Source organism: Phascolarctos cinereus, unplaced genomic scaffold, assembly GCF_003287225.1.
Source record: "Phascolarctos cinereus isolate Bilbo 61053 unplaced genomic scaffold, phaCin_HiC Scaffold_5;HRSCAF=322, whole genome shotgun sequence".
In the NCBI taxonomy this organism is placed as follows: Eukaryota; Metazoa; Chordata; class Mammalia; order Diprotodontia; family Phascolarctidae; genus Phascolarctos; species Phascolarctos cinereus.
In genome coordinates, this window is record NW_027555958.1 from 287,284,873 (window position 1) to 287,311,162 (window position 26,290).

Below are 26,290 nucleotides of genomic sequence, written 5' to 3' on the forward strand. Positions count from 1 at the left end.
CTCTGGCTCTTTGATGCCGGAATTGCAGCCCGTCTTTGTAAAGACAGCTTTGTTGCAGCAGTCTCAGAACGTTGGGCCCAAGACATCAGAGGTGGTTGTAGAGGATTTCGGTTTTGGAATTTGGAGCTTGTTTTTAAGTCTTGGCCCTGTCTGTCACAGGCACTGAGCAGATGCTGTCCCACGGCACAGCAGATGTGGTCCTGGAGGCCTGCACAGACTTCTGGGATGGAGCAGACATCTATCCACTCTCTGGCTCAGACAGGTGGGTGTCTGAGGGCTCCTGTGGGATTAGGAGCAGCCAGCCCCAGTGCCCTGCCAGCTGGGGTCATTCCCTTTATTTATCTTTCCCTGACAGAAAGAAAGTGCTAGATTTCTACCAGCGAGCCTGCCTCTCAGGCTACTGCTCTGCCTTTGCCTACAAGCCCATGCACTGCGCCTTGTCCTCTCAGCTGAATGGCAAGTGCATCGAGCTTATGCAGGTGCCTGGCCACAATGCCATCTGCACCTCCTGCGAGCTTCCTGGTACCATACCCATCAAGCAAAACACCCGCCGCAACAGCTGGAGCTCTGACGGTACCGGGGCAGCCTCAGACACTTCTCTTTAATTTCTCTCCCAGGGGAAGCTGAGCCAGTCGTTGTCACTGGCTTGGCCCTGTTGGTCCAGAGGGGAGCCTTCATGGCTGGGGGAGTCTCAGAAAGGATCCTGGCACTTGCCTGCCTTCATTCTGTTAGTGTAGCATAATGGATTTGGCGTCTGATAGACCTGGGGTCAAATCCTGTCTGCCGTGTGTGAGTGGCAAGACTTTTCACCTGCCTGACACTCATTATCCCAATTTGTAAGATTAAGGTGTTGGACTGATTTCTCAGTTCCCTTTTAGCTCTCGATGATCCCCTGCCTGACCAGAGCCTCTCAAAGGACTAATGCTCCTTTCCTTGCACCCAGGAGCTTGGGAATTAATTAGTTTGGATGTATAGGGTTGACTAGGGGAAAAGGACACCTGTGTCCACACAACTTTCTTCCATAGCCTACAGCTGACTGATGAGTGTCTTTTATTGTCTTTTTTCTCTATCTTACTTGTGTGTGTCTGTCTGACTGCGTCTTGTGTATGCTGACGTTGATTTATGTCTGTGTACTTTGCTACGTACTTGATGCACTGAATGCCTGTATTTGTGTGGCAATCCAATGTGCGTGATTTCCTGTCTGGGTTTTGTGATATTTGGCTATTGTGGCTGTATCTTGGCTGGGCTCTATGCATCGGTTGCACTGCCTGAAGAAGGGATTGGTGAAGCGATGGAGAAGGAGGATTGCATGCAAGCTCTGAGCGGCCAGATCTTCATGGGCATGGTGTCATCCCAGTACCAGGCCCGTCTGGACATCGTGCGCCTCATTGATGGGCTGGTCAATGCCTGCATCCGCTTTGTTTACTTCTCCCTGGAGGATGAGCTGAAGAGCAAGGTGGGACTAGCCTTTCCCCTCCTTCAACAACCTGAGGGGAGCTGGCTTCTTCCTTTCCTTTGCTTCTCTATTCATTTCTATTGCCTCTTCCTCAGGTGTTTGCAGAAAAGATGGGCCTCGAAACAGGTTGGAATTGCCACATCTCCCTCACGCCAAATGGTGATGTTCCAGGCTCTGAGATTCCACCTTCCAGCCCCAGTCATGCTGGTTCCTTGCATGATGACCTGAATCAGGGTGAGAACACAGCTTCTTGGGTTTGCAAGAGGAGAGTAGTTAGAAGGGAAGAGTTAGAGGAGGGGCAGGGATTCAGAGGTCTTTTCTCCTTGGGTAACCGCTGCTGGACGTAGCTGCACGGGTTTCCCCCTGTTAAAGTGGCTATGATTTTTATCATCTGACAAAAGCCATCCTCAGAGGAAGGGAAGAGGAGACCTCCGGGTACAAAATTCTGAACCTGGATGGTTCTGAACCTCTTGAAGGAAGCTCTAGTCATTAAAGATGTGGGAAAGAAAGGGCACAAGAAAACTGTGGCTTTCAGCTTATGGTGATTCGGTTCTGTTCTTGCAGTGTCCCGGGATGATGCTGAAGGGCTCCTGCTCATGGAGGAGGAGGGTCACTCCGACCTTATCAGCTTCCAGCCTACCGACAGTGACATCCCTAGCTTCTTAGAAGACTGCAACCGGGTATGTAGCTAGCCCGGATCCCTGTGGACTGTCCTGGAGGAGGGTACCTTGCTTCCCATATCCCGCAGTCTCCCCAAATGGTGGATGTGTGTATGCTTCCAGACCCGTGTAAGTTGCACCACGAGTATGGAGGGGTCTGAGAAGTGGGGAGAGTCCTGGATCTTGTTGGAGACAGATGGACTGGAGCAATCTCATTCATTCATTCATGGCCCAACCTGGGCCTGTTTATATTTCTCTGCCTTGCAGGCCAAGCTGCCTCGGGGGATCCATCAAGTACGGCCACACTTACAGAACATCGACAATGTTCCTCTGCTGGTGCCCCTCTTCACTGACTGTACCCCTGAAAGTAAGTCTGTTGCTCAGGCAACTTAGGCCGCCTCCCTCAGGGGAGAAGGAGTCAGACCCTTCATCTTAAGTCTTTCTGGGGTTGTAGTTCTTACTAGGGTTTGGAGAAAGCTAGTGCAGGGCTCAGTAAATTCTAGTGGGCTAGGTGACTATAGTTCCTACAGATTTCATTATGACACCTCCTAATTTTGACTAATGATCAAATAATAAAAGATGAGTATGCAGGTGAAAGTTGGTGCATTGGAATTCTTATTGGACATGTCAGGTGTCAGGCTCGAGATTTGAGGAAAGTATGGATGTGTCAGTTAGGGGGCCTGAGGAAGCCGTTTGACTGTACCTCATTCTGCATCCCTTGGCTGAGCCAGTACTTTGGCCTGGGGCTTCCGGCTCAGGGCGGAGACAAAGCTACCAGGCACAGGGAAGTGGGGAGTCAAGTTCCCTGCTGTGTCTGCCCTGCGTCTCATTGTCTCAGCTCACCAGCAGACGCACTGAGCTCGTGCAGGTGCCTCTGGCCATTGTACCATTTTCACATCCTATGGGCTTCCTGGCCTCATACCCATTGAGTACACACACCTGCTGTAACAGCTGGAGTGATGGGGCAGTCTCTTTCTTGTCTTAGATTTCTTCCCAAGGAATGGCCTCCACTGAAGTCTGTTATAAGCTGTGGAGGGTCCCCTTTCACCAAAGAGAGTAGCACTCCATTCCCCCAGACAGCTGTTGCTTCCTCAGCATTGTTTCTGATGTAGGATGGAAAGACCCTCCTTCCACTTCCTCAGTAGGCCAGCCTCCCCACCAGCCCTGCCAGGCTTTCTTCTTTTTGCTTGGATGCCTTCTCGTCTTCCTCATGCAGGTTGGATCAAGGAAGGCATTTTCCCCATTAAAGTAGAACTCCCAGTGAGGTTAAGTCTCCAGTTGCAGTGATAGCCTGAAGCCTCTTTTTCTGCCCACCTTCTTGGATGTGTGCATGAAAAAAAAAAAAGAATCAAAGCATATCTGACCATTTCATATTAGTACTAAATTTGTCTCATTAAAAGAGTTGGCATAAAGTGTTTTCTTTTTCACATTGTGAGAATATTTTCCATAGTTTAGGGTATTAATCTGGACCAGGGTCTCTCCTGCCCCCCCTTTTCGGTAGTTTCCTTACAACTATTTCAACTTCTTTTTTTTCTTTTTGAAGTTAAACTGTTCAAGATTTCTATTTGATGCTCTGTTAATTTGGTATTTTACGTTTTTGTTTGTAATATCTAATTTTTAAATTTGTTGTGCTTTCATCTTGTTCATTTTTTAATTTTAATTTGGTTTTCCTCCCTCTTCTTTATAATATATTGACATTTGAAAGAAATTTTTAAAACGTGGCTTTTTTTTGGCTTTTTTTTTTTGAGGCAATTGGGGTGAAGTGACTTGCCCAGGGTCAACTAGCAAGTGTCATGTGTCTGAAGCCACATTTGAACTCAGGTCCTCCTGACTCCAGGGCCGGTGCTCTATCCACTGCTCCACCTAGCTGCCCCAAATGTGGCTTATTTAATACATTTATTTGGCTCCTGTATTTTGAAGATGGCCCCTAGTTCAAAGCCCCCTTGTTGATCCCTCTTCTATCTAGGTTTTTGTCTGTGAGGAATATGTGAACTGTGATCAGCCAGCAGGGGGTCTGGCTTAGTGGCGCTTTTTTATTGGGGGGTGTGGGAGGGTGTTCTGGTGGATACGGGTCGTTAGAACTTGGAATCCTGTGAGTTGGAAAGTAAATATGGTCAGTAGGGGCATATACAGTGTGAGCTGCAGTGAGTCTGCCTGGCTCCCAGAGGGCCATGGTTCACCTGCTCCCTCACTCCTAGACCTTCTGACCTAGGGGTTAGAAGAGTATGTCTTGCATGAATGTCAGTATCTAGTGCTGGGTTTTGTGAGTGAGTATCCTAGGTCTATTGTTGATCGTCTCTTCCTACTCTCTTTTTCTTCAGCCATGTGTGAGATGATTAAGATCATGCAAGAGTATGGAGAGGTGACGTGCTGCTTGGGCAGCTCTGCCAATCTGCGCAATAGCTGTCTCTTCTTGCAGAGTGACATCAGGTCTGGATGAGCCAGAACTGTAGCACGTGACCCCAGGGGTTGGCCCCCATCTCCGAGGGAGACCACAAGTGGATCGGGCTGGTGGTGATGGCAGCAGGGGCAGTGACGGAAGTGATGGGAAGGTGCCTGCTCTCGCCTGGGCTCACCTACTTCATGGCTTGTGGCTGTTATTAGATTGTGTTTGCTAGTATTTTGAGTGGCCAGTCAGGGAATGAGAGCACAGGGTCTAAGCCCAGAATCTTGCTAGGAAACAGCAAATCTTTGTAGGATAGGACCTGATGTCTTCTTTCTCCCCCCAACTAAGCAGCATTGCACTGGATCCCCTGTATCCGTCCCGCTGCTCCTGGGAGACCTTTGGCTATGCCACCAGCACCAGCATGGCCCAGGCCTCAGATGGCCTCTCTCCCCTGCAGCTCTCAGGGCAGCTCAACAGTCTGGCCTGCTCGATGGCCTTTCGGCAGGAAGAGAGCATCAGTATCATCCGGCTCATTGAACAGGTGAGGATTCAGAACCCAGCATTTTCATCTTTCTTTCTTTAGGGCCTAGCATAGTGCCATAGCAGGTGGGTAAGTTTTTGTTGAATTAGAGTGAGAGGGACAATTGTCCTGTTGGCTCTCGGTTCAGGCTTTCCACCGTGTGCCCAGAGGAACATAGGACAAGCCTAGGAACCAAGGGACAGAGGGTAGGTAAGGGTCATTCCAGTTGAAGTGATGATTGATTCCCATACCTATCAGTTCTCCTTCCCACTGATCTGGTCTGATTGTCTCCGCAGGCTCGTCATGCTACCTATGGCATCCGCAAGTGCTTCCTTTTCCTGTTGCAATGCCAACTGACTCTAGTGGTTATCCAGGTGAGGTTGGAGCAAGGCAGTAGGTATTGTCTTTCTGCTCCCCTGGGAAAACAGAAGGCTGAGCAGGGACAGTTGTGGTTGTGAGTAGCTTAGATAAGTCTGGGAGTTTGGTGAAGTACTTTCATGTCCTCTGACCCCTATTCCCCCAAATCCCTCTGAGCCTCTCTTTACAGCAAATGAGAGCAGCTGGGCTAGGGGCAGTGCCACAGATCCTGAAGGTTTAGCCCCTTTTTCATTTCTTTAATCCTTGCTTCTTTATTTTTTTTTCCTCCATCTAGTTCCTTTCTTGCCTGGTACAATTGCCACCACTCCTAGGCACCACTGACATCCTGTGGCTGTCCTGTTTCTGCTATCCCCTTCTAAGGTGAGAAGCCATGTGGCATCCCAAAGTGGGGCTGAGTGCTCCCCAAGAAGCATGGGCTCCAGGAAGAATACCATGCAGGGTGTGGCCCCTCTGGGACAGGTGTGCATGGTCCTTTGGGAATTTCTTTCCCATTTCTTCACCCCATCTTCACCCTAGTGGTTCACGTCCTACTCCCCTTTCCCCGATGGGATGCCCTGGAGCCAATCCAGGTGGGGATGGTGAGTGTCCCTGCCCTCCCGGAGGTTTTGGCCTGGTCTTTGTCATGCCTCAAGATAACTGGGGAAGTGGAGCTCCAAGGAGCCAACTATCCCCTTACGCTGCCATCTGCTTTGCAGCGTCTCCCTGCTAGGGAAGCCTCCACATAGCTCTGTCATGTCTGTAGCTACAGGGAAGAATCTTCTCTCCATTCCCAAAAAGGTAGGTGAGGCAAGACCCCCTTTGCACTTGATTTCAATTGATTCCTGGGTTTTCTGAGCCCTCAGTGGTGGTGTGGATGGTGTAGAGCAGATTGGACAAAACTGGAGGCATCTGAAGATGAGATCTTTATTGGGGGGGGTCCATCTAGTCCCCCTAGATCAACAAATGTCTGACGTGGGGGGAGTGGATGTCAGGGGCTCTTACACTGTTCATCCTCAGCATTGCCAACAGACTGTTTCTTGGCTTGAGTTGGCTCAGGGCTGAGCAGGAAAGGGTGGGGTCAGCTGACTGGAGTGGTCCTGTCTCCTGTGAATGACGGCCCCTCTTCTCCCGCAGACCCAGCACTACTTTCTTCTCTGCTTCTTACTCAAGTTTAGCCTGACCATTGGCTCGGGCCTCATCTGCTTTGGCTTCATCCTGCAGAGTTTTTGTGAGAGTGCCCAGGCTCGAAACCTTACTAACTGTTCCTCTATCATGCTGAGCAGGTAGGCCCCACCCTTCACCCCCCTACATAGCTGGTAACTCTTCCTGTGAGGGGACTCCCTGCTCCTTTACCTTCTGAGAGGACTCTTGTCTCCCTTTTTGCCTTTTTTACTCCTTAACTGCCTAACTTCTTTGTGCTGGTTTGTAGCTGTGCTTCCTTCTGATTTGACAGATTTGACGAGATGGCTCCGAATTGGTTTGATGACTTTGCCAATGGGCTCCTGCTGGCCCAGAAACTCACAGCTGCCCTGATCGTCCTTCACACTGGTGAGCATCCCTGACCTCTGGGAGCTTCTGGCCTGGTCCCTCCAGTGTTGCCCGATGAGGACTGACAGTAGCTGCCTTGGCTGAGTCACACGGGGAGTAGGCAGCCCAGGCCAGCGGGGGATTCTGAGGCTCTTTTGTCACCCCTCCCCCAACAGTGTTCATTTCCGTCACCCACGTGCACCGCACCAAGCCCTTGTGGAGAAAGAGCCCCTTCTCCAATCTCTGGTGGACTCTAACCGTGCCTGTGGTGTGAGTACGGCCAGCTTTGGCGCGGTGATCTGGTCCAGGGGTTCCTCGAGGGTGGTTGTTCGAAGTTTGTGAAGTGGGTTCTGGATCAGCTGTCAGGGTTGGAGGTGGACATTGGTGATTTCAGGGGTCACACAGGTACAGATAACCAACTCTTTCCCACTGAAAGATTGGGGAGCTGGTGAGGATTGTACCTCACAGGCTCTACGTCTTTGCTCCTACCTTTGTCAGGCTTCTGGGGCAACTCGTGCAGATAGCTGTGGACTTGCAGCTCTGGACAAACAGGGACAGCGATATTAACTTTGGCCTGGCAGATGTGCCCTTGATAACCTGGCTCCTGGGCTGCCTCTCCCTCATCCTTGTGGTAGTCACGAATGAAATTGTCAAGTTGCATGAAATCCGGTGAGGAGCAAGACAGGTCCAGCCCCCTCTGAGACCAGTTTGCCAAATCTGTTCTTTACGATCCATCATGGAAGAACACCCAAGCCTTTCTCTATTTGCCACTTGGTTCACCTGCTTTCCTTGTTTTCCTTCTGTGTCCTAATCCTCTGTTCATCTTGTGTCATCAGGGTCCGAGTCCGCTACCAGAAGAGGCAGAAACTACAGTTTGAAACTAAGCTTGGCATGAACTCCCCTTTCTGAGCTGCTGGATGCAATCATGTTCTTTTGGCCTAGCCATCCTCTCCTTCCCGGGGACGTTCCACCTGTCCCCTCCACCCCTACCATTTGTGTGTTTGGGGATTGAGGTTGTAACTACTGGAGCGATGGTTCTTGGGCCCTTTAAACTAATACAAGGTAGGAGGAGCCATCAAGGCCTGTGGGCCAAGCCTTCCTGCTCTGTTCCTACTAGATTCTGGAGTCTTCCATTTCTCCCTCTACCACATGCTTTTGGAGGAGTCCAAGAGCCCAGCAGGGGCTCAGCCAGTCCTGGACTTTTTTCTGAGCCCAGCCTGGGGTACGTTTGAATGAAAGGCACCTTTGCAGAAAGGGCCCCTCACCTGAGTGATGTGGCACAGACCCAGACTTTAGGGGCAGAAGCCCCACCTAAGCAATTACCCGAGCTCCCCCTTAGGTGGTGATATTGAATGTGGGGGGGGAGGGGCTTTTGCCTCATCTTCCCATCCCTGACTCCACAGAAGACAGTAGCCACAGGCCCCTCCCTTAACCTCGTCTTCCCAGGCCTGGGGCATGGCTTCTGAGCCTCCCTCTAGCCCTCCCAAGCTTTCACAGAGGAGCCTACTGTTCCTGCCTTTTCTCTGAGACTGAAGATGGAGAGCAGCCCTGGCCACACCCCTAATAGCTGGATGCCACTGCAGGCAGGGTTCCCGGTCCTTCCTCCTAATGTCTTTCCTATGTGAGAGTGTTTTTACTGGTGTACATTTTCTATCAGAAATGAGCCTTTTGGAGATGAATGTAAAAACTCCATTTGTATTAAAACTTGTAAATTGCTTCTGTCATTGACTGGTATCTAATGGGGAGTAGAGAGTGGCCAGGTAGGGGATAACCCCAGGATTCGGAGTGCATGTAGAGGGAGAAGCCTTAGCTGAGGAGGCAAAGAAAGATTCAAAACACAACTACATCAAGTGGAATGAGTCTTTCATTGAAGTTAGTGTTGGGAAGGGGTTAATGGTCAGAGAGAGGGGGCTGCTGACTTAACCAGAGCACTTCTCTGGTCCAAGGTAGCTACAGCCCCTCCCTGCCTGTTAATAGAGAAAATTCCATTTAAAATATACACCTTTCTCTCTGCTTAAAAAAATCTGGAATTACACACAAGTTGGCCAATAACACCAGGCCCATAACACAGCCTGGGCACCACACCCAACATCACAGCAGCTTTGTCAGAGCAGTGGGGGAAAGGGGAACGAGGGTAAGGAGACTGATGGGCACCTGGTTGTGGCTTCATAGCTTCTAGGTGCCATGCCCTGCTGACAGACCCAGCACGGCCTATTTACATGTCCTATATACACACACAGGTCCAGCTGGGAGCAGGCACTGGGACAGCAAAGAAGACCATCCTGGATAGGTCAAGGGCTTGAACTTTGCTTCTAACCATCCCTTCATCTCGAACCCCTTCCAGTCATCCATAAGAAGTCATTCTTTTCTGGGGAAAGTTCTTTTGCCTGTCAGGTCTGTCCCTCCCAGGATACACTGGCTGGGGATGAAGACAGGAGTGGGCAGGAACAAAATACCACAAGGCCTTTGTCCCCTACAGCCTGGAGAGGAAGCTTTTCCCAGAGGCCATGTCCAAGGGGGCAGAGCTATCAGGTCAGATTACACAAGGCCAGGTGCTAGAGCTGGGGCCCCTGAGCCTGTCAGGCTCCAACAAGTTTGCTTCGCCCCTCAGGCTAGGGGCTGTTCAGGGGTGGAGCTGTGGTACTGACAGGTATTGGCTTACAGGAGGAGCAGGCACGGAAGGGCACTCCAGTTCTGCTCCTGCTTCTTGCAGGTCCCAGCCCTTGCCTACGTACTGTTAACTTCTTCCTTGCTGGAGCAAAGCTGTCATTTGCGTGAAGAGCTAGGTTTCCGCTCAATCTAGCATAGCATCCAGTTGGTCAGCTAAGGCATCAAACATGGTGCTGATATCATCCAGGATGTGCTTGGAATTGCCAGGTTGGGAAAGGCTGGTGGAAGGGAGAGGACAGGATCAGTGTCATGACAAACCCAAGGGGCCCTCATCTATGTACTGTAGAATTTATCCTGCAGATAATACGAGGAGCCGGGGGAGGGAGTTGGTAGCTGCTTCTAATCTTCAGTCATTCCAGCAACTGCACCTACTCCCTACCCTTTCCTCTCCCCGATGTCTCTCACCCTTCTCGATCCTCAACACCGATGCTCTTTTCAGCAGCCCTCAGGGCAGCTGCCAGGGAGGAGCTGGTCTGCTCTAGTCTCTGCTGGGCATGAGCAGCAATGGGTGCTCCCCCGTTCTCAGGTTTTGGTGGGGGGGCAGGGCGAGGACCAAGTTTGGGAGCCAGCTTAGGCCCTGAGAATGCAAGTTGTGTACAAGCCACTGACACAGGTTTGGGAGATACACCTAAGGAGAAAGAAAAGCCAGTCTGTTATCTGCAATAGGGCAAAGGACCTCTCAAAACTCCTAACACTCCTCCCTCTCACCCCAAGGCAGGCCATCCCCTCATACCTCCTACTGGCACCTTGATGAGGGCCAGGGGAGCTGAGGACATTTCCCCCTTTTGCTGGGTGGCCACTGAGTCCTCCAGGCCAGACCCAGGCAACTGGGGACCAGGAATCTGAGTCAGGATATTGGTGGAGAGGGAGGAGGCAGTGGTGTTAAGAGTCAGTGAGTTGTTAGGGCCAGGAACTGGAGGGGTGGGAGTCAAAGTGTTGGATGGGGGAGGTGCCGGGGAATCGGTGGTGGGCTGTGAAGGCAATGGGGCCGAGAGGATTGGGGTGGGAGTGGCAGCTCCAAAAGCCAGAAGTGCTGTCTGCAGTGGCTCTCTCTCCCGACATTTGGGCCTCCGCTTGACAGTATCTGACTCTGTGAGGTTGAAGTCAAGTCCAGGGGGAATAGAGACCTCACGGTTCAAGGGGCCGGCAGGCTTGGGCCGCTGCTTGATAGTCAGGTTGCCTTCTTCAGCAAAGGGCAGTCCCTCACCAGAGCTGCCCCGGGAATGGGATGTCCCTTCAGAACCCCGCTCCTCTTCTGTATCTGAAGCAGGACTCCCAGGTGCAGGAGAGCCCGGGGGATCCGAAGGACCAGTTGGTTCACTCAGTGTGCGTCTCCTGGATGCTACAGCTTCTTCTTCGGGCCCTGGGCTCCCACCAGACAGAAGAGAGTCAGGCGTAGTACCAGAGACAGAGCTGAGGCGCTTGGGAGGTGGAGGTGGGGGCCCTTTTCGGCGAGCCCGTAGGGCAAAGGACTGGCTACGGGGAGCTCCCCTAGTTAGAGCAGAGCCAGGGCTGACCTGGGTCAGGGTACTTCGACCAGGGCGCCGGGTCAGAGTAGCATAGCTGTCCAAGGCACTACCTACTGGTCCTTCAGCCTCCCCTTCTGTCAGTCCTGGGCGGCTCAAGCTGTGGGAGCGGCGTTTGGGTCGGGGAGGGTCAGGAGGAGTTGAAGAGGAAGCAGACAGGTAGGAGAAGGCCCGGGGGACACTAGAAGATGGCACAGGAGCTGGACTAGGGGGTGAACTTTGGGGATGCATGAGCATATAGGGGGGTGTGTCCTTGCTGGAAGGGTGTTCGTTACCCTCTGGGAGATTCCTCTCTGGAGGAGGACTGGGGTGCCCAGTATTGGATCTAGGGGTAGGTTGTTCCTGAGAGTGCCCAGAACCCCTAGAACGTGCCCCAATACTCTCCTGGCTAGGAGAACGGGTTGGGGGTAAGGTCAGTGGCTCTGGGGTACCCCTCGCCATGGCTGCTTGCAGTTCAGGGCTGAGTTCACTGGCTTGGAAGGTGACCAACCGGGGTCCGGCAGGGCCATCACCATTCTCCAATCCCTCAATAGCCATCACTTCTGGACCCCCTGCCACTTGCCTCCCACCACCACCCCCACTCCCACTCAGACCCTCCCCCTGCAGCAAGCTCCTTCGAAGCTCTGCCAGACGTTTCACTCCCAGCATCAGCTTCTTCTGATGGCCTGAAGAAGAAAGCAGAGAGAGTCAGGCTGGGTGGGTCCCAGGACCCTGCCACCTAGTCTAGTCACTCAAAAAAAAAATCCCTTCTATGTGTGTTTAGTGCCTAATGACTTCAGATGTACTTTCATGTATATCATCTCATTTACACTCACAATTGTTGTGCGGGTCAGAGCCAAGGTAGGTGTTTTTAATCCCAGTTTCACAGATGAGTCTCTAGCCCAAGATCATACAGTTTAGTAAGGTGACAAGAGTTGTTACCTGAACCCAGGTCTTTTGACTCCAAGTCCTGGACTTCTCCAGGGAAGAGGGGGCACTCTGATTGCTCCCCTCCCCCAGCTGCTTCCCGATGGACACAGTGGGGGACGGGGCAACACAACAGACTCATCAGAGAAGGTGGCAGGCTGGATGGAGGTCCCTGGGGTGGCTAGGAGTTGGAGGCGGTGGTTCACCATGCTTACCGAGTTTATTGACTCCAATTTCCTGCAGCTCTTCCCAGGTGAGGTCGGCTACCAGCCCCATGGAATCATAGCCACTGCTCACTAGTTGTTTGTGATACTGAGGCAGCCCCAGGGCCCCCAGCCACTCCAGTAGGTCCGCCTGCAACAGTGGCCATCAGCTCCAAGCCTCAGGATAAGCACCTAATCCAGAGCCCAGTACAGGGGGTGCTATCCAGCCCTGGGCATGTGACCACTTGTTTTGATCGGTCCTGGTGTGAGGACTATGCCCATGATGGAGGGTGGGGATGGGGACAGTGCTCCTCCACAAGGCATTTGGGGGTGATTGGGCTCAATATCCAGGATGTTGTGACTAGCCACTCACCGGGATGTAGCTGGGTAGCCATTCTGCAATGTTAAGCTGGGTGATCTCAGTAGCAATTTTCTTTCTGTGCCCAGGCTTCGTCACCCCAATGGCTGTCAGGTCCTGGCACATGGGGTAATGCCCATCAGTGTCTATTGCTTGGCACCTCCCTAGCTCGGCTCTTCCCTATCCCTTGCCCTTGCCCTCCCCCACCAGCACTAACCTCTGGCGTCATTCGGCTGATGGTTGGCACGTCGTAACCAGCCTGCAGGAAGTGAGTGGTATAGCTTTCCAGCTGGAACTCGCTCAGCCAGTTGTGAATAGCCTGAGCATCCTGGGGAGCAAGAGAGGGAGAAGGGAAGGCAGATAACTCAGAGGGCTGTGCTTCTCGATTCCCTCCCCAAGCAGCCCAAGGCTAGCTTCGCCCTTTACCCAATCAACTCATCTGCAAGCATTTATTAAGCACTTACTGTATGCTAAGCACACTGCTAAGTGCTGGGGTTACAAAGAGAAAATTAAAACTGTTTTCACCCTCAGTGAATTTACTTTAATGGGAAAGATAACATGTACGCATATAAACAGATACTATATCTATATCTATATCTATATAAAATGAATACTAGATAGGTTTGGGATAGGATACATTAGCAGCTGGGGGGACTAAGAAAGGCTTCAAGTAGAAGGTGGCACTTCAGCTGAGTCTTAAAGGAAAACCAGACATGATAAGAGATGGAGGTGAGGATGGATTTGTACTCTAGACAGCCAGTGCAAAGATTAGGAGGTGGAGTGTTGTTATGTGCAGAACACATATGCCAATATAGCTGGATGAAAGAGTTTGAGGAGGGACATAAAGACTGAGAAGGTAGGAATGGGCTAGGTCCTAAAGAGATTTAAATGTCAAAGTTTATTTTAGAGGTCAGAGGGAGCCATTGGAATATTTTGAGCAAAGGGATAAATGACCTGTGCTTTAAGAAAATTACTTTAGGGGGCAGCTAGGTGGCACAGTGGATAAAGCACCGGCCCTGAAGTCAGGAGGACCTGAGTTCAAATTTGACCTTAGACACTTGACACTTACTGTGTGACTCTGGGCAAGTCATTTAACCCCAACTGCCTCACCAAAAAGCAAAAAAAAAAAAATTTACCTTAGGAGCTATAGGAAGGATGGATTGGAGTAGGGAAAGGCTTGAGGCAGGGAGACAAATAAGAGATGTTGCAGTATTCGAGGCCAAATGCAGTGAAGGTCTGAATAAGGGTATTGGTCATATGAATGGAGAAGAAGCGAAGTATTCAAGAGATATTAGGGAGGAAGAAATTTCAAGATTTGGCAATTATTAGATTTGTGGGATGAGAGGAAGGAGTTGAGGATGACAACGAAGTAACAAAATTGGGTGACTGGGAGGAATGTGGTGCACTTAATATTAATAAGGAAATCTGGAAAAGGATGGGGTTTTTAGAATGGAAGGTAGGGCCTGTATTTGGGACATGAGAGGCCTACTGGACATCTGGCTGGAGTTGTCCAATAGGCAAATTGGTGATGAAGAGCTCAGGAGAGAGATTCGGGCCAGATATATTTGATGGAGAGTGTGAAAATTATTTGAAACAATTTGATCAATTTTTATATGGTTTCATTTTGTGACAGCCATAGTCAGGTGTGTATCCTCCTACCAACACTAGGCTGGCTGAAAAATGTCTAATCTTGACCATATGAAACCGTTTGAGCTGGTTCCCCCTACTTTTAGTTCTTTCTCTTGTCAGGTGCGTGATGGATTACATGCTGTATCCATGTTTTGTTACTCTTATTTGCTGTGTTTTTAATTCTATGGTTCTCCAAGGAAATGTGCTAAAATTGTAGAGCTTAAAGAGCACACTTCACTGACAATTAGAGATATTGCCATGGCTACTGATGTCATGTATTTTAAGAATCCTTCAAAACAGGACTGTTACATCAAAGTGGAAAGGAAAGTGTGGCAGAAAGTGAAAAATGATGCCAACTAGTGTTGCTAAACACCTAAGAAAATTAAGTGAAAACCTTCAGAGGAGCCTGGCAGCTGGAGGGGTTACTGGTGATTCCTTTAGGGCAGTGTAGGCTTCTTTATGTTGGAGAAACAGGAAAAGAGCAGTGAAAAAATACTAACTTGCTATGAAGAAAAAACGCTTGTCATAAACAAGACAATACAAAAACTGGAGTGCTGAAGGTGACTTACTAATAAAACTTACTTTCAATAAAGGTAATACCAAAACTGTTCTCAGAAGAAGTAAAAGTGACCCTATGATATCTGAGCATATTCATTAGACTGCAAAAACATCTACTCAAAAAAATGTTTTGGAGATTTTTTTTAAATTTCCAGTGGGCCTAGAAGTCCCATTTCCATTGAGGAAATGATGAACATATTGATATACTCAGAAACAGAACTGTTCCAGAATTATAGAAATTTCCAGATGGAGATGGGATACTGCAACATGACCTTACACTAGCCCGTGTCATGAAAGGTTAAAACATGTATCCAAGAGATGGAGAGAAATATGCTTCAAGTAGTCTGGGAGATTGCTAGATTTAAGAACCAATGAAAACTTACTGGTGATAATCAAGGCTAGATTTGGAAAATTAAGTGTTTGTCAAAGTACACTTAATGTCCAATGTAATAAAAGTATGGATTCATGATGAAGAATTGCAGAGTATGGGTTAAAGTCCTCCTAAGAATTCAATGCCAAATCATGGGGGGGAAAGTGACTACAGCAAAAAGAGGATATAGAGTACATTCAAAGCTTTTGAAAGACGTGAAAAGTTAGAAGGTTTATTGCATGTCAATAATTTTTAATTATTTCACTTAGTTCTAGTTCATTTGCACATCACTGTAGGTCAAGAAGTCATCTTCAGAAAGATAGTAATGGAACCCATAGAAGTGGATGAAGTCCCCAAGAATAGAGAGAGAAAAGATGGCCCAGCACAGAGTCTTGGAGTACACTCACAGTGGGCATGGCATAGACGAGGAGACTCAGAAGACTGAGAAGGGAGTAGTCAGAGAGGTAGGAGGAAAACCAGGAGGGAGTAGAGTATGATCATCATTGTTAGAACCATGAAGTGTCCAAACTGAGCCCATGGACTGGATTCCTTGGACTCCTGCCCCTTAGTTCTTGCCTCTGTTCAAGTCAAGGACTCCTAGCTACCCAGAGAAACCAGCTGATGAAGCATACCCTAGCAATATCCTCAGCATGCCCTTATCCAACAGCCCAGGTCTGATTACAGTTTATTTGGGTTTTTTTTTTGTTTTTTGGGTTTTTTTAGTGAGGCTATTGGAGTTAAGTGACTTGCCCAGAGTCACACAGCTAGGAAATATTATTTGTCTGAGGCCAGATTTGAACTCAGGTCCTCCTGACTCCAGGGCTGGTGCTCTATCCATTGTGCCACCTAGCTGCCCCATCTGATTACAGTTTAAGGAAAGACCCTCCACCCTCCTCTAAGCCCAAGGTCTAAGAGGTAGGGATACCTTCCCAAATAGGGGTCATACCTTCCCCTCCAGCAGCTGTTCCGGTCTCACATCCTGGTTGAAGATTTGTTCCCTAGGGCGATGGTTCGTCAGAGACCAGTGGCTCAAGCCTTCTGGGGGAGGCAGAGGAGATGGGGTAGGATGAATACAGTATCCTGGCCATCTCGGCCTCCTGAATTCTGCCCACATTTCCTAGCCAAGGGGTACAAGGGTGACCATAGACCACTACCAGTCCTGATGTTCCCTGACCCCAGCCTTCCTCACCTGGTAGGGATGTGGGGTGTAGGCCAGGCAGAGACAGGTCCTCTCCAGTAGGGGTCAGTGGCTGTAAAGGGAGAGCAGAGTCAGAAGCCATGGGGATAGGTATAGGATCAGATTCATAGCTGGAAGGGACCTTAGATCTAGTCCAAGAACTGCAACTGGGCCAAGAATCCCAATTCAGCACCATTTCTGTAATATACAATGCTGAGAATAGTGTCCCCTTGCCCAAAGACGCAGCCCCATACCTGGGTATTCTCAATGAGGAGGCCAGTGTTGTGTCCATTTGGGCCCTCTGAACTTTGACCGCTACCTGCACTGCGGATGCTGCCCACACTCCCTTCACTGCCCACACTGTTTCTGTCACTGGCTGCTGGGAAGAGGAGGAAAAGAACGAGAATCCCTGTAGGCACTATTGGCAACTTATGAGAGGTGACATTATTTATAGAGAACTTTAGGGTTTGCAAAAACTATATAAATTATCTCATTTGATCCTCACAGCAACCCTGTGAGTTATATGCTGTTATTATCCTCACTTGGCAGATGAAGGGACTGAAGGTCAGAGGGATTAGCTGGCTTTTTCAATGTCACACAGAATATTAGGATATGAACCCAGATCTCCCTATTCTCAAGACCAGTGCTCTATCCAGTATACCATGCTGCCTTCAGGAGGATGCTAGGAGCAATGGCTTATGCCAGTTTTCAAGCCCTCAGACAGAAGACTTACCTGGGCTATCTGGGCTAATGCCAACCCGAGGAAGTTGGCTATAAGTGAGAGGGTGCAGGGAGTCATCAGTTGGCAGCTGAGGGGTCCTGGCAAAATTTGGGCGCAGCGGTATGGTCCCAGCTGCGGGGCGGGGTATGGTGACCCCAGCCCGCTTGCTGACCACTTCCACAATGCCCGGTGGGAAGTATCCCACCCGATCAGTGCCCAGTTGGCTCTCATGTATATGTCCCTTCCATCGTCCATCAGGGTGCTGTTCAAGAACCTGCAGACATGCATGGAGAACTGGTTCAGTGGGGCAGCAGAAGGTGTCCAGGTCCAGAGACCTTCTTGTTTGGATCTCTAACTTCCCCTACATCTCTGATGTCCTATAGTCTTTCGGACCCTTCCCTTCCCCTTAAAGAATCATAAAACCTCATCAATGCAACAGACCTTGGGATTCCTTCACTATCCCTCACCGTGATGATGTCTCCAGCCCGGATATTGAGGGCAGTAGGGTCATGGAGGTTCCAGAAATCCTTGAGAGCCCGGACCTTCAGGATCCCTGATGCTTCTGTAAGACAGAGAAAGAGAAAGAGAGAAAGAAAGAGAGAGAGAGAGAGAGAGAGAGAGAGAGAGAGAGAGAGAGAGAGAGAGAGAGAGAGAGAGAGAGAGGAGAGAGAGAGAGAGAGAGAGGGGAGAGAGAGGGAGAGAGAGAGAGAGAGAGAGAGAGAGAGAGAGAGAGAGAGAGAGAGAGAGAGAGAGAGAGAGAGAGAGAGAAGAGATGATGTGAACATTGCTGGGGTCATCTCCCCAACTCAGCCCCTCTTTTCCCTCCCCACTCTGTTGCTGGCCTCAATCTTCCTTCCCAAGTTCCAAACTAAAGCTGAATGTGAAATTCTCTTTTTCTTCTTTCCTTTTATTTTTAATTTTTTTTAATATAAAATACTCCCCAGTGAACTCTGCTTCTCTCTCAGCTCGCCCCAAGTATGTGACATCCCACAATCCCTAACCATGCCAACTACACTCTCTTTTCTCGTGGTCTGGGCTCTCCTTAAGCACCTCCTTTCCCATCACATTATTGCCACTCACCCCGCAGTAACTGCTTGATTTCCCGGCTGGCCTGGGAAGTAGTGAACTGGTTCACGATATCCAGGGCTGTCTGATTATACGTATTCCTGATGTTCACGTCCACACCACCCTGTGATGACCACCATGTATCAATCCCCTTTAAGATCACAATTCTCCCCTCAACTCCAATGTCATCCGTTATGACTCCCATGGAAACTCCTCCATCCTCATTAGACCGTTCACAGCCTAAAGCGTCCACAGGTCTAAAGCTGGAAGGGACTTTGGAGTCCATCTGGGCCAGCTCTATTTCAAACATGAGGAAATGGAGGCCGTGGGGAAGTTAACTGATTTAGCCAAGGTCACAGAGATAAGTAAACATCTGGGAGCAGGCTCTGCACCCAAGTTCACTGCTCCCTGACCCACTGTGCCCTGACTCTGCCTCCCTAGTCCTTGAAACACAGAAGTTGCTCAATCATCACTTGCTGAATGAAGGAATGCCCTTGCCTGCCCGAGTGCCCTGTGGCGTCCTCCTCTTGGCACACATGCCTACCTCCAGCAGCAACCGCACCACCTCGGTCTTGCCGTAGAGCGCTGCCTCATGCAGGGCGGTGCCTGTCTTTGTCTGGCGGTTGATCTCAATCCCAGCTCTCAGCAGCTGCCTGAAGAATGGAGATGGAGGATTGTGGGGGGAGGAGGGAGAGGGAGGAGTTCGCTGTAAAGGCTACGAGGTGCTCGGGAGATGGAGGAGAAGCGGCAGTGACCGGGAGGTGAAAGGACAGCAAGGGAGGGGGCAGCTGGAAGCAGCGGGGCTGAGGGACAGTTACCTGATAACCTCCTTGTGCCCATTCTTGGCCGCCAGGTGCAGGGGGGTGGTGTAGTTGGGGTCATTTGGATCCTTGGCCTCGCCCTCCAACAAAGCCACACATAGGTGGCTATTTAGGAGTAGCTGGGCTACCTGTGGGTACCGTGCCCATGTCAGGAACCTTTCCTTTTAGGTTCCAGAAATAGCTACCCCAAGATCACTCGAATCCTACCCCCCCCACAATATACCCAGAGTATAATCTGAGGTACAGAGTGAACATGGGGTGAGAGGCCTCCCCTGGGGTACAGTGGGGGCAGGGGAGTGGGGATGCCTCACCTTGAGTCGTCCAAACTCACAGGCCAAATCCAGAGGGGTCTTCTTAGCCTTGTTGACGAGGCAGGGGTTAGACTGATGCTGCAGAAGCATTTCTGACTGAGAAGGGGACAGAGAGTAAGTATTTAGCCCTGGCCTTTTCCCCTCTATGCTGGGAAGGGGAGGGAGACAAAGCAAACTCCCCAGGATGGTAGATCTACTTCCGAAAATTGCCACCCGAAGAACTCACTCACCACTTCATAATGCCCGTACTGGGCCGCCAGGTGCAGCGGGATCTGCCCGTCCAGGGAAGCAGCATTGACGGCAGCGGCTGCTCTCAGGAGCAGGCGCACGGGTTCCAGCCGGCCCTGCCAGGCTGCGTAGTGCAAGGGACGCATGCCTGCAAGCAGAGGGACGGACCAAGCATGACCTCTCAGGCTGGCGGGGGCGTAAGCAGGAGGAATTTGCTGAAATTATCTGGGTTCAGCCCTCTCAGAGCCAAGTGTCTGACTGATACTGAAAAACAGTGGCTCAGTGGATGTAAATCTAGAACGGGAGCCCTCACCTTGGGGTCCATGAAGTTTATGGGTTTTTTCAATCCTATGATAACCGTATTTCAATAACAGGTTTGCTTTGCAATCTTATGTATTTTATTTCATGAATTAAAAAAAAATTATTCTGAGAAGAGATCCATAGGTTTCACCAGAATATCAAAAAAGGGTCCATGACACTGCTTGGTATTTACATAAGACTTTTTGTTTGCAAAGCACTTAATCTATGTGATTTAATTGCCATCCTCACAACATTCCTATAATTGTCCCCACTTTACAGACTGAGGAAACTGAGGCTGGATTTGAACTCAGGTCTTCCTGACTCCAAGTCCAGTGCTCTCTCCAGTAAGTCTCACCACAGCTGCCCAGCTGGGGTACCCAGGAAGGATGGGAAGTTTCAGGTTTTCACCATTGCTGTCTTTGATATCCACTGTGGCTTGTGCCTCTAGTAATAATGCCATCAGTTCCAGGCTGCCTCCCAAGGCTGCATGGTGCAGAGCTGAGAACCTGGGGGACACAGCAGAAGAAGAGGGTCCCAATTTAGCGCATATCCCGCCACCTTGACATCTATAACCTAGGCCTCTACCAAGCCATCCACTGGGCCCCAGAACCACCCAGGGAATGGGGTGGCAGGAAAGGGCTGGGCTATCTCTGCCCGATGTTCCCCTCCTCGCCCTTCTCCACCTCCCCCCCGCCACCACCACCGTGGGAGCGCAGCGAGAGGCCAGCTGAATGAAAGGGCTCAGTGTCTGGGCTGAGAGGCCTGTTTGTCTGGCCATCTCCCTCCCCCCTACTCAGTGGGCCCAGAGGAGGGGGTCGTGGGAGCGGGAGCCTGAGGATTTCTACCCTAGAGGGGAGAAAAGGGGGCCCAGCAGGAATCTGACCTGAAGGAATACCCTCCTAAAGAATGGAAATCTCCTCCCCCCTGACCACCCAGCCACATGCCTTTAAGCTCTGTGGGTCTGTATGACCCTATCCCACCCACTCAGATACCCCTCTTCCTGCCCCAGGCTTCCTCAGATCCCAGAAATCTAATTAATGATACCCCAAGTATATGGCCCCTTGGGGCTTCCTAACTCCTATTACCCACTGCCTCAGTTTCCCAACTGTGTACTCCCTGGGGAAAGCAATTGTGCTCACTCACCCATCTGTATCCTGGTAGTTTACGTTGAGCTTCTTAGTGGAGCCGAGGAGTTCTGAGGGAAGGGGGCAAAGTTAGGTCAGAGCCAGAGCCCATCTACAGCCCACCCTATACCCTGCCCTCCCTGCCCCCAACACACACACACACACACACACACACACACACCACACACACACATACACACACACACACACACACACATACACACACATGCCCGCATGCACTGCAGCCTGATTTCTCTTTACCCTACCCCAAGTCCTGCAAAAGCTGGCACTGACCTCTTGGTGTACAGGAAAACACAAGTCCCATGGCCCCTGACCCACTCCCCACTGATGCCCTGCTCTTCAAAATCAAGGAACCACTGCAGCAGCCCAAGCCTTCCTCTTTCCACAGTCCCCCAGACTAGCTTCTGCTTATAGGGACAATGGAGTATGTGGGGGTGTGTGGGGGGAGGTGGCATTGCCAGCATGCTGTGCCCTATGCCGAACAAGCCCATGGAACACATGGTTGACATTCTTGCTGAATTAGGCAAAGGAGAGGGGGAGAAACCTTGGGTATGGGGTTCTAAGGCTTAGGAATGGAAGGACAAATGCCATCCATGCCTTGGGGGACCATTTCTTCATTGTTGCCCCAGCAACAATCTCTTGCCATAGGGTTACCCAACCTTCAATCTTGGGGACCCTCCCTGGCTGCCATAATTACGGAGATGGCCCCCTGCCTAGCCACATGTTGGGGCTGGGCTAGAAATTCAATTCAAACAAACATATTTTATTAGTTAACTACCATGTGTAGGACACTGGGTTAGGTTCTGGGAATACAAAGATGAAATACAACATACACCCTTCCTTCAAGTAGATTACAATCTATCGACACATCCCAGTTCTTAGGGGGAGTTGGATAGAGAGATGAGAAGTGTAATTGTTATCCATGTATGAGTAGACATGGGAGGGAAGGGTGAAAAGGGGCTCTATGCAGACCACCAAAGAGGGATCTGTCAGAGATCTGAGCACCTAGAATTCCCTTTCTCCTGGGGGTTCCCATCTCTGCCAGGGAGGAAGCTTGGCCCACCCCAGCCTAGGCAGGGAGCCAAGCACACTGGTCCAGGCCTGCCCCTAGGTCCCAGCTGGGCCCCCTAAATGCCCCTGCAGCCTAGGCAGGACAAGATGTCATTCCACTAGTGATGAGCCAAGTCAACTGGGGAGTGGCACAAGGGGCATGTGGGGGAAGAAGTGGCATGGCTTCTTTCCTGGGCTCCCTATCTCTGGAAGTAAGTTAGACTCTCCCCAAAGGGGTTATGTGTAGACACAAGAGAGTCAGACCTGGGAGAATTTAAGGGGGAGTGGAGTTGATACGTCTGATGGTCAAGAAGAAAAAATCTAAATGCATAACTGCATGGAATTACTCCTCTAGACCTCAGTTTCCTCTTCTGACAACTCCACAGGGAACAGATAAGAGAGTATTTCCAGCTCAGCACCAGTTACTGGGGTGGCAGAGGTGAGGGTTAGGGCTCAAAGGTCAGCAGCAGCTGCCAGGAGTGACAAGGGACCTTCCTCAGCTCCTCATTGGCACGTAGGTGGCTCTGCTGCAGAGAGCAGCCAAAAACTCACTCTCAGGGGAGCGGCAGAAAAACTCAGTCTTACAGTCAGGAACAGGAACGAGGGCCAGGTCATGCTGGATTGCTCCAGCCAGGCCAGAACAATGACCGGAAAGGCGGTTGGGGGGAGACTGTTACCCTGTGGGGGCGGAGTACCACGAGAGAGTACGAGAGAGGGAGTGATGTTCCCCGGGTAGCCCTGCCCAAATCCCTCTTCCCCTTAGGGGTCTCAGTACCCTTGGTGACACAGGGTGGGAACACAGGATATGAGCTCAGTGTCTCTTCCCCAAACCCCCTCCCAGCTCCAGGAACCAGGAAATGCTTTTCCCCTTCCTCTGATTAAAAAAGGAAAGAGTTCAGAAAAAGGACGGAGGTGGGGAGGAATAAAGAGAGAGGCAGGGGCAAGGCCGGGCAACCCCAGCCCTCTCCTCCTGGCCACCTGCTCCTCTCCCTGCTTCTCAGTCAGGATGGAGGGGATTCTTTCTTGTGCAGTTGACCCAAGGGAAGGGCAGGCAGTGACTCCATCTGGGTTAGGGGAACTACAGCAGCTGTGGAGGAGGAGATGGGGTTGTGAGGACAGGACCTTCATGGACCAAATCCCTAGCAGGGGAGGGAGCAGAGGCCCCATTCACCCTGCTCCTCCTTCAGAATGAGGCCAAGACCTCATGCAGCATCCTGGCATCTGGCATGGTCCCTGAAGGTAGCACCTTCCCTTCTGCCACCTCAGGTAGCTGGGAAATTCTGGGCTCAGGAGGAAGAGACTGGGTCCTCTCCCCTCACCCTCATAGCTCACTCTCATTCTCAAGCTTTAGGACAGGGTGGGAGGAACAGAATACTAACGAACACCCTGCTCCCCGCATTTCTGCTCAGGTCAGCCCTGCCTAGCTGCTAAAGCCTTCCCTCTGAAGTTACTTTCTAACGATTCTGTATATCTCCAGCTTGTATGTACCTAGTTATTTACATGTCCTTTCCCCCATTAGATTGTAAGCTCCTTGTGAACAGGGATTGTTTTGTGCTTTTCTTTGTACACTCAGTTCTTAGCATAGTGCCTGGCACATAGTAAGATATTAACAAATGCTTGTTGACTGACTGACTGACCTCCCCTTTACATAAGCACACACACGTATATCTCATTCAAGGACACAATTGGCAGCAGGGAGGGAGGGTTGGCTGAGGTACATCATTGGTTGGGGAAATTGGGGGCCATGTCTCGTTCTAAGTAGTGCCACTGAGAGGGAGGGGGGAGCTCTAATGGGAGGAAAAAAGATCCCATAGTCCTTGTAGACACTAAGCTTCCTTGTTATGTGGCCATAGAATGTAATCTCCTAGAGGGCAGGGACTGTTTTTGCCTTTCTACGTATCACTAGTTTTTAGCACAGGGTCTGGCACATTGCCCTGGAGGAGGCTGAGATGTGCCCATATCAAGACTGAGAGAGGGGCAGCTAGGTGGCACAGTGGATAGAGCACTGGCCCTGGATTCAGGAGGACCTGAGTTCAAATCTAGCCTCAGACACATAACACTTACTAGCTGCATGACCCTGGGCAAGTCACTTAACCCCCATTGCCTAACCAAAAAAAAAAAAAAAGACTGAGATAGACCTCTCTCACTCCGCTTCATTTGGAATCCAGGCCAGCAGTGGAAAAACAGGGAAGGTGGCCCGGCCAGTCTGTGCCCTCTCTTCTCCTACCTACCACTACACCAAGTTACTGCCATATCACAAACACTGCCTGGCCTAAGTAAGGTGACAACAAAGTTCCCAGATTCACTGATGACCCTATAACACCAACCCCAGTCCTAGCCTAACCCAGCACTTAGCACATAGTAGGCATTTAAAATAAATGTTTGTGTATTCATTGACGATATTCCACTGTCCCAGGGGGGGTTGGCTCTGACTTTGTATTCTTATGAACCATGAGGACAGAGGCAGCTCCATCAAGGCCATGCTGGGCAGGAGGCCAAAAACAACACAGAGAAGGAGGGAAAAATGAGCGCATGGGGAAACAGGGTTAGGGTGTGGGGCAGAGCTGCACCCTCTCACAGTCTGCAGAGCAGACCCCTAGGAGCACAGCAAGGCTCAAATCTACTTTTAAATGTTTAAAATTAGGTGGTGATCTCTGGACTTCCTTCTTCCCCACCCAACAACAAACAATCCAGGTCTACAAGCACTGACCCCTCCCCTCAAGCTTTTCACTCTGGCTCAGGAAAAATTATCAAGTCAACATACTGTTGTAACTGGGAAGGACATGACAACCTTCAGCTCTGGACCAACTCTCCTTTCCCTGGTCCTTATATTGTAACTTCCCAAGTAGAATGTAGGCTACATAGGGCAGGGTCACTTTTATACTTAATAATAATAGCAAAATAATAATAAGAGCCAGCACTGCGCTAAGCATTTTACAATATTTTCTTTTTATCCTTATAACAATTCCATTTTGTAGTTGGGGAAACTGAGGCAAAGGTTAAGAGACTTGCCTAAGGTCATACAGCTAGCTAGTAAGTGTCTGAGACAGGACTGAACTCAGGTCTTCTTAACTCCAGGCCTGCACCTAGCACTCTGCTGGTCAAATGGCATGGTCTCAATAAACTCTTGCTGATTGATTAATTCAGAGAAACATTAGCCAAAGGCGACATGTACAGAATACTCAAAACTCATGGATAGATGCTGCTCCTTGGGGCTGCAGCCTGGTGTTGGCCCAGCCCCCAAAGAAGAGACCAGTAAGTTCCCCAAGGCCTTGTCCTCCTAGAAATCTTCTTTCTGCACCAATCTGGAAGCTCACATCCCATGAAAGGAAAGAAATATGTCGATGCCAACAGTAACCTCATTGCTCTCTAAGTTCAGGATCAAACGAGGTGGGGACAACTAGGGGGGTGTGAAGTGGATAGAGCATCAGGCCTGGAGTCAGGAAGACCCATCTTCCTGAGTTCAAATCTGGCCTCAGACGCTTATTAGCTATGTGACCCTGGGCAAGTCACTTCACTCTGCCTCAGTTTCCTCATCTGTAAAATGAGCTGGAGAAGGAAATGGCAAACCACTCCAGTATGCTAGCCAAGAAAATCCCAAATGGGGTCATGAAGAATAGGACACAACTGAAAAACAACTGAACAACAACAACTTTGGAGTTTCTACAAAGTATTAGCTCTGAACACTAGGTACTCTGGAGCTACTATGCCACCAGAAGATGTGGCCAATGAGGGCTAAAGCTCCCAAAGCCATGAATCCTCCTGGGCCTGTTTCCAACTCATCCCACCCACAGGACTGTAAGGATAACACTACTAATGGAATGACTTCTTTAAGATCAGCCCTGGCCACATAACAAGGAAGCTTAGTGTCTACACGGACTATGGGATCTTTTTTCCTCCCAATTAGAGCTCCCCCTCCCTCTCAGTGGCACTACTTAGAACGAGACATGACCCCCAATTTCCCCAACCAATGATGTACCTCAGCCAACCCTCCCTCCCTGCTGCCAAATGCAAGGCTTCCCACCCAAGGTTGCCCTCCCCAAACCCTGTGGAAAGGGCAGCCTTCCAGTCACACCAGGGGGAACTCACTGCTTTTAGCTGCCTTGAATTTGGCCACCAGCTTCTGTACCCCAGCTACATCCCCATTCTTCACAGCAAGAATCAGGTCCTGCTCCCTCCCCATCCTGAACTGGAAGGCTGGGGCTCTGAAGGGCAGGGCACAGAGAGCAGGAGATGACCCCGGATATCCTGGGCTTCAAGATGCCATGCCCCAGCTCCTCAGAAGGCCTGCCAAAAAATCCAGTTAAAAGTCCTGGGGATGGAAGTCCAGAGCTGAGGAGGAGCAGT

At 50.3% G+C, this 26,290-nt stretch overlaps 2 protein-coding genes across 12 annotated transcripts in view; one reads left to right on the forward strand and one right to left on the reverse strand.

Annotated features, from left to right (window-relative positions):
• The window catches only part of TMEM94 (transmembrane protein 94), a 48,943-nt gene extending 40,322 nt beyond the window's left edge, over window positions 1-8,621 (forward strand). For 5 of the 8 annotated variants that reach the window (XM_021002638.2, XM_021002639.2, XM_078155908.1 and 2 more), the window contains 16 exons: window positions 160-262; window positions 356-573; window positions 1,275-1,456; window positions 1,552-1,690; window positions 2,021-2,136; window positions 2,383-2,482; window positions 4,437-4,545; window positions 4,853-5,042; window positions 5,318-5,395; window positions 5,674-5,759; window positions 6,095-6,176; window positions 6,513-6,661; window positions 6,832-6,926; window positions 7,082-7,175; window positions 7,404-7,574; window positions 7,742-8,621. In XM_021002638.2, the coding sequence (XP_020858297.1) occupies window positions 160-262; window positions 356-573; window positions 1,275-1,456; window positions 1,552-1,690; window positions 2,021-2,136; window positions 2,383-2,482; window positions 4,437-4,545; window positions 4,853-5,042; window positions 5,318-5,395; window positions 5,674-5,759; window positions 6,095-6,176; window positions 6,513-6,661; window positions 6,832-6,926; window positions 7,082-7,175; window positions 7,404-7,574; window positions 7,742-7,814 (1,985 nt within the window). In that variant the 3' untranslated portion in view covers window positions 7,815-8,621. Of the gene's footprint in view, window positions 1-159; window positions 263-355; window positions 574-1,274; window positions 1,457-1,551; window positions 1,691-2,020; window positions 2,137-2,382; window positions 2,483-4,436; window positions 4,546-4,852; window positions 5,043-5,169; window positions 5,228-5,317; window positions 5,396-5,673; window positions 5,760-6,094; window positions 6,177-6,512; window positions 6,662-6,831; window positions 6,927-7,081; window positions 7,176-7,403; window positions 7,575-7,741 lie in introns of those variants that run through there. The other 3 variants (XM_021002635.2, XM_078155907.1, XM_021002640.2) reach the window with 2 other exon arrangements.
• A 130-nt stretch (window positions 8,622-8,751) lies between these two features.
• Window positions 8,752-26,239, reverse strand: CASKIN2 (CASK interacting protein 2). Of its 4 annotated transcripts, none has more exons than XM_021002644.2 (19): window positions 26,033-26,239; window positions 20,892-20,943; window positions 20,157-20,254; window positions 19,451-19,596; window positions 19,221-19,316; window positions 18,907-19,037; window positions 18,633-18,741; window positions 18,104-18,212; window positions 17,491-17,585; window positions 17,036-17,297; window positions 16,557-16,678; window positions 16,315-16,375; window positions 16,072-16,163; window positions 12,786-12,896; window positions 12,584-12,685; window positions 12,223-12,361; window positions 10,309-11,766; window positions 9,981-10,203; window positions 8,752-9,793 (listed from the first exon to the last, which is right to left on the reverse strand). In XM_021002644.2, exons 1-19 carry the CDS (start codon window positions 26,124-26,126, stop codon window positions 9,700-9,702), a joined length of 3,594 nt encoding a protein of 1,197 aa, XP_020858303.1. In that variant the 5' UTR covers window positions 26,127-26,239; the 3' UTR covers window positions 8,752-9,699. The 4 variants fall into 4 exon arrangements, with proteins under 4 accessions (XP_020858303.1, XP_020858304.1, XP_020858300.1 ...); XM_021002645.2 differs by having other exon boundaries at window positions 16,072-16,160; window positions 16,557-16,681; XM_021002641.2 differs by having other exon boundaries at window positions 16,557-16,681.
• Window positions 26,240-26,290: the final 51 nt, after the last annotated feature.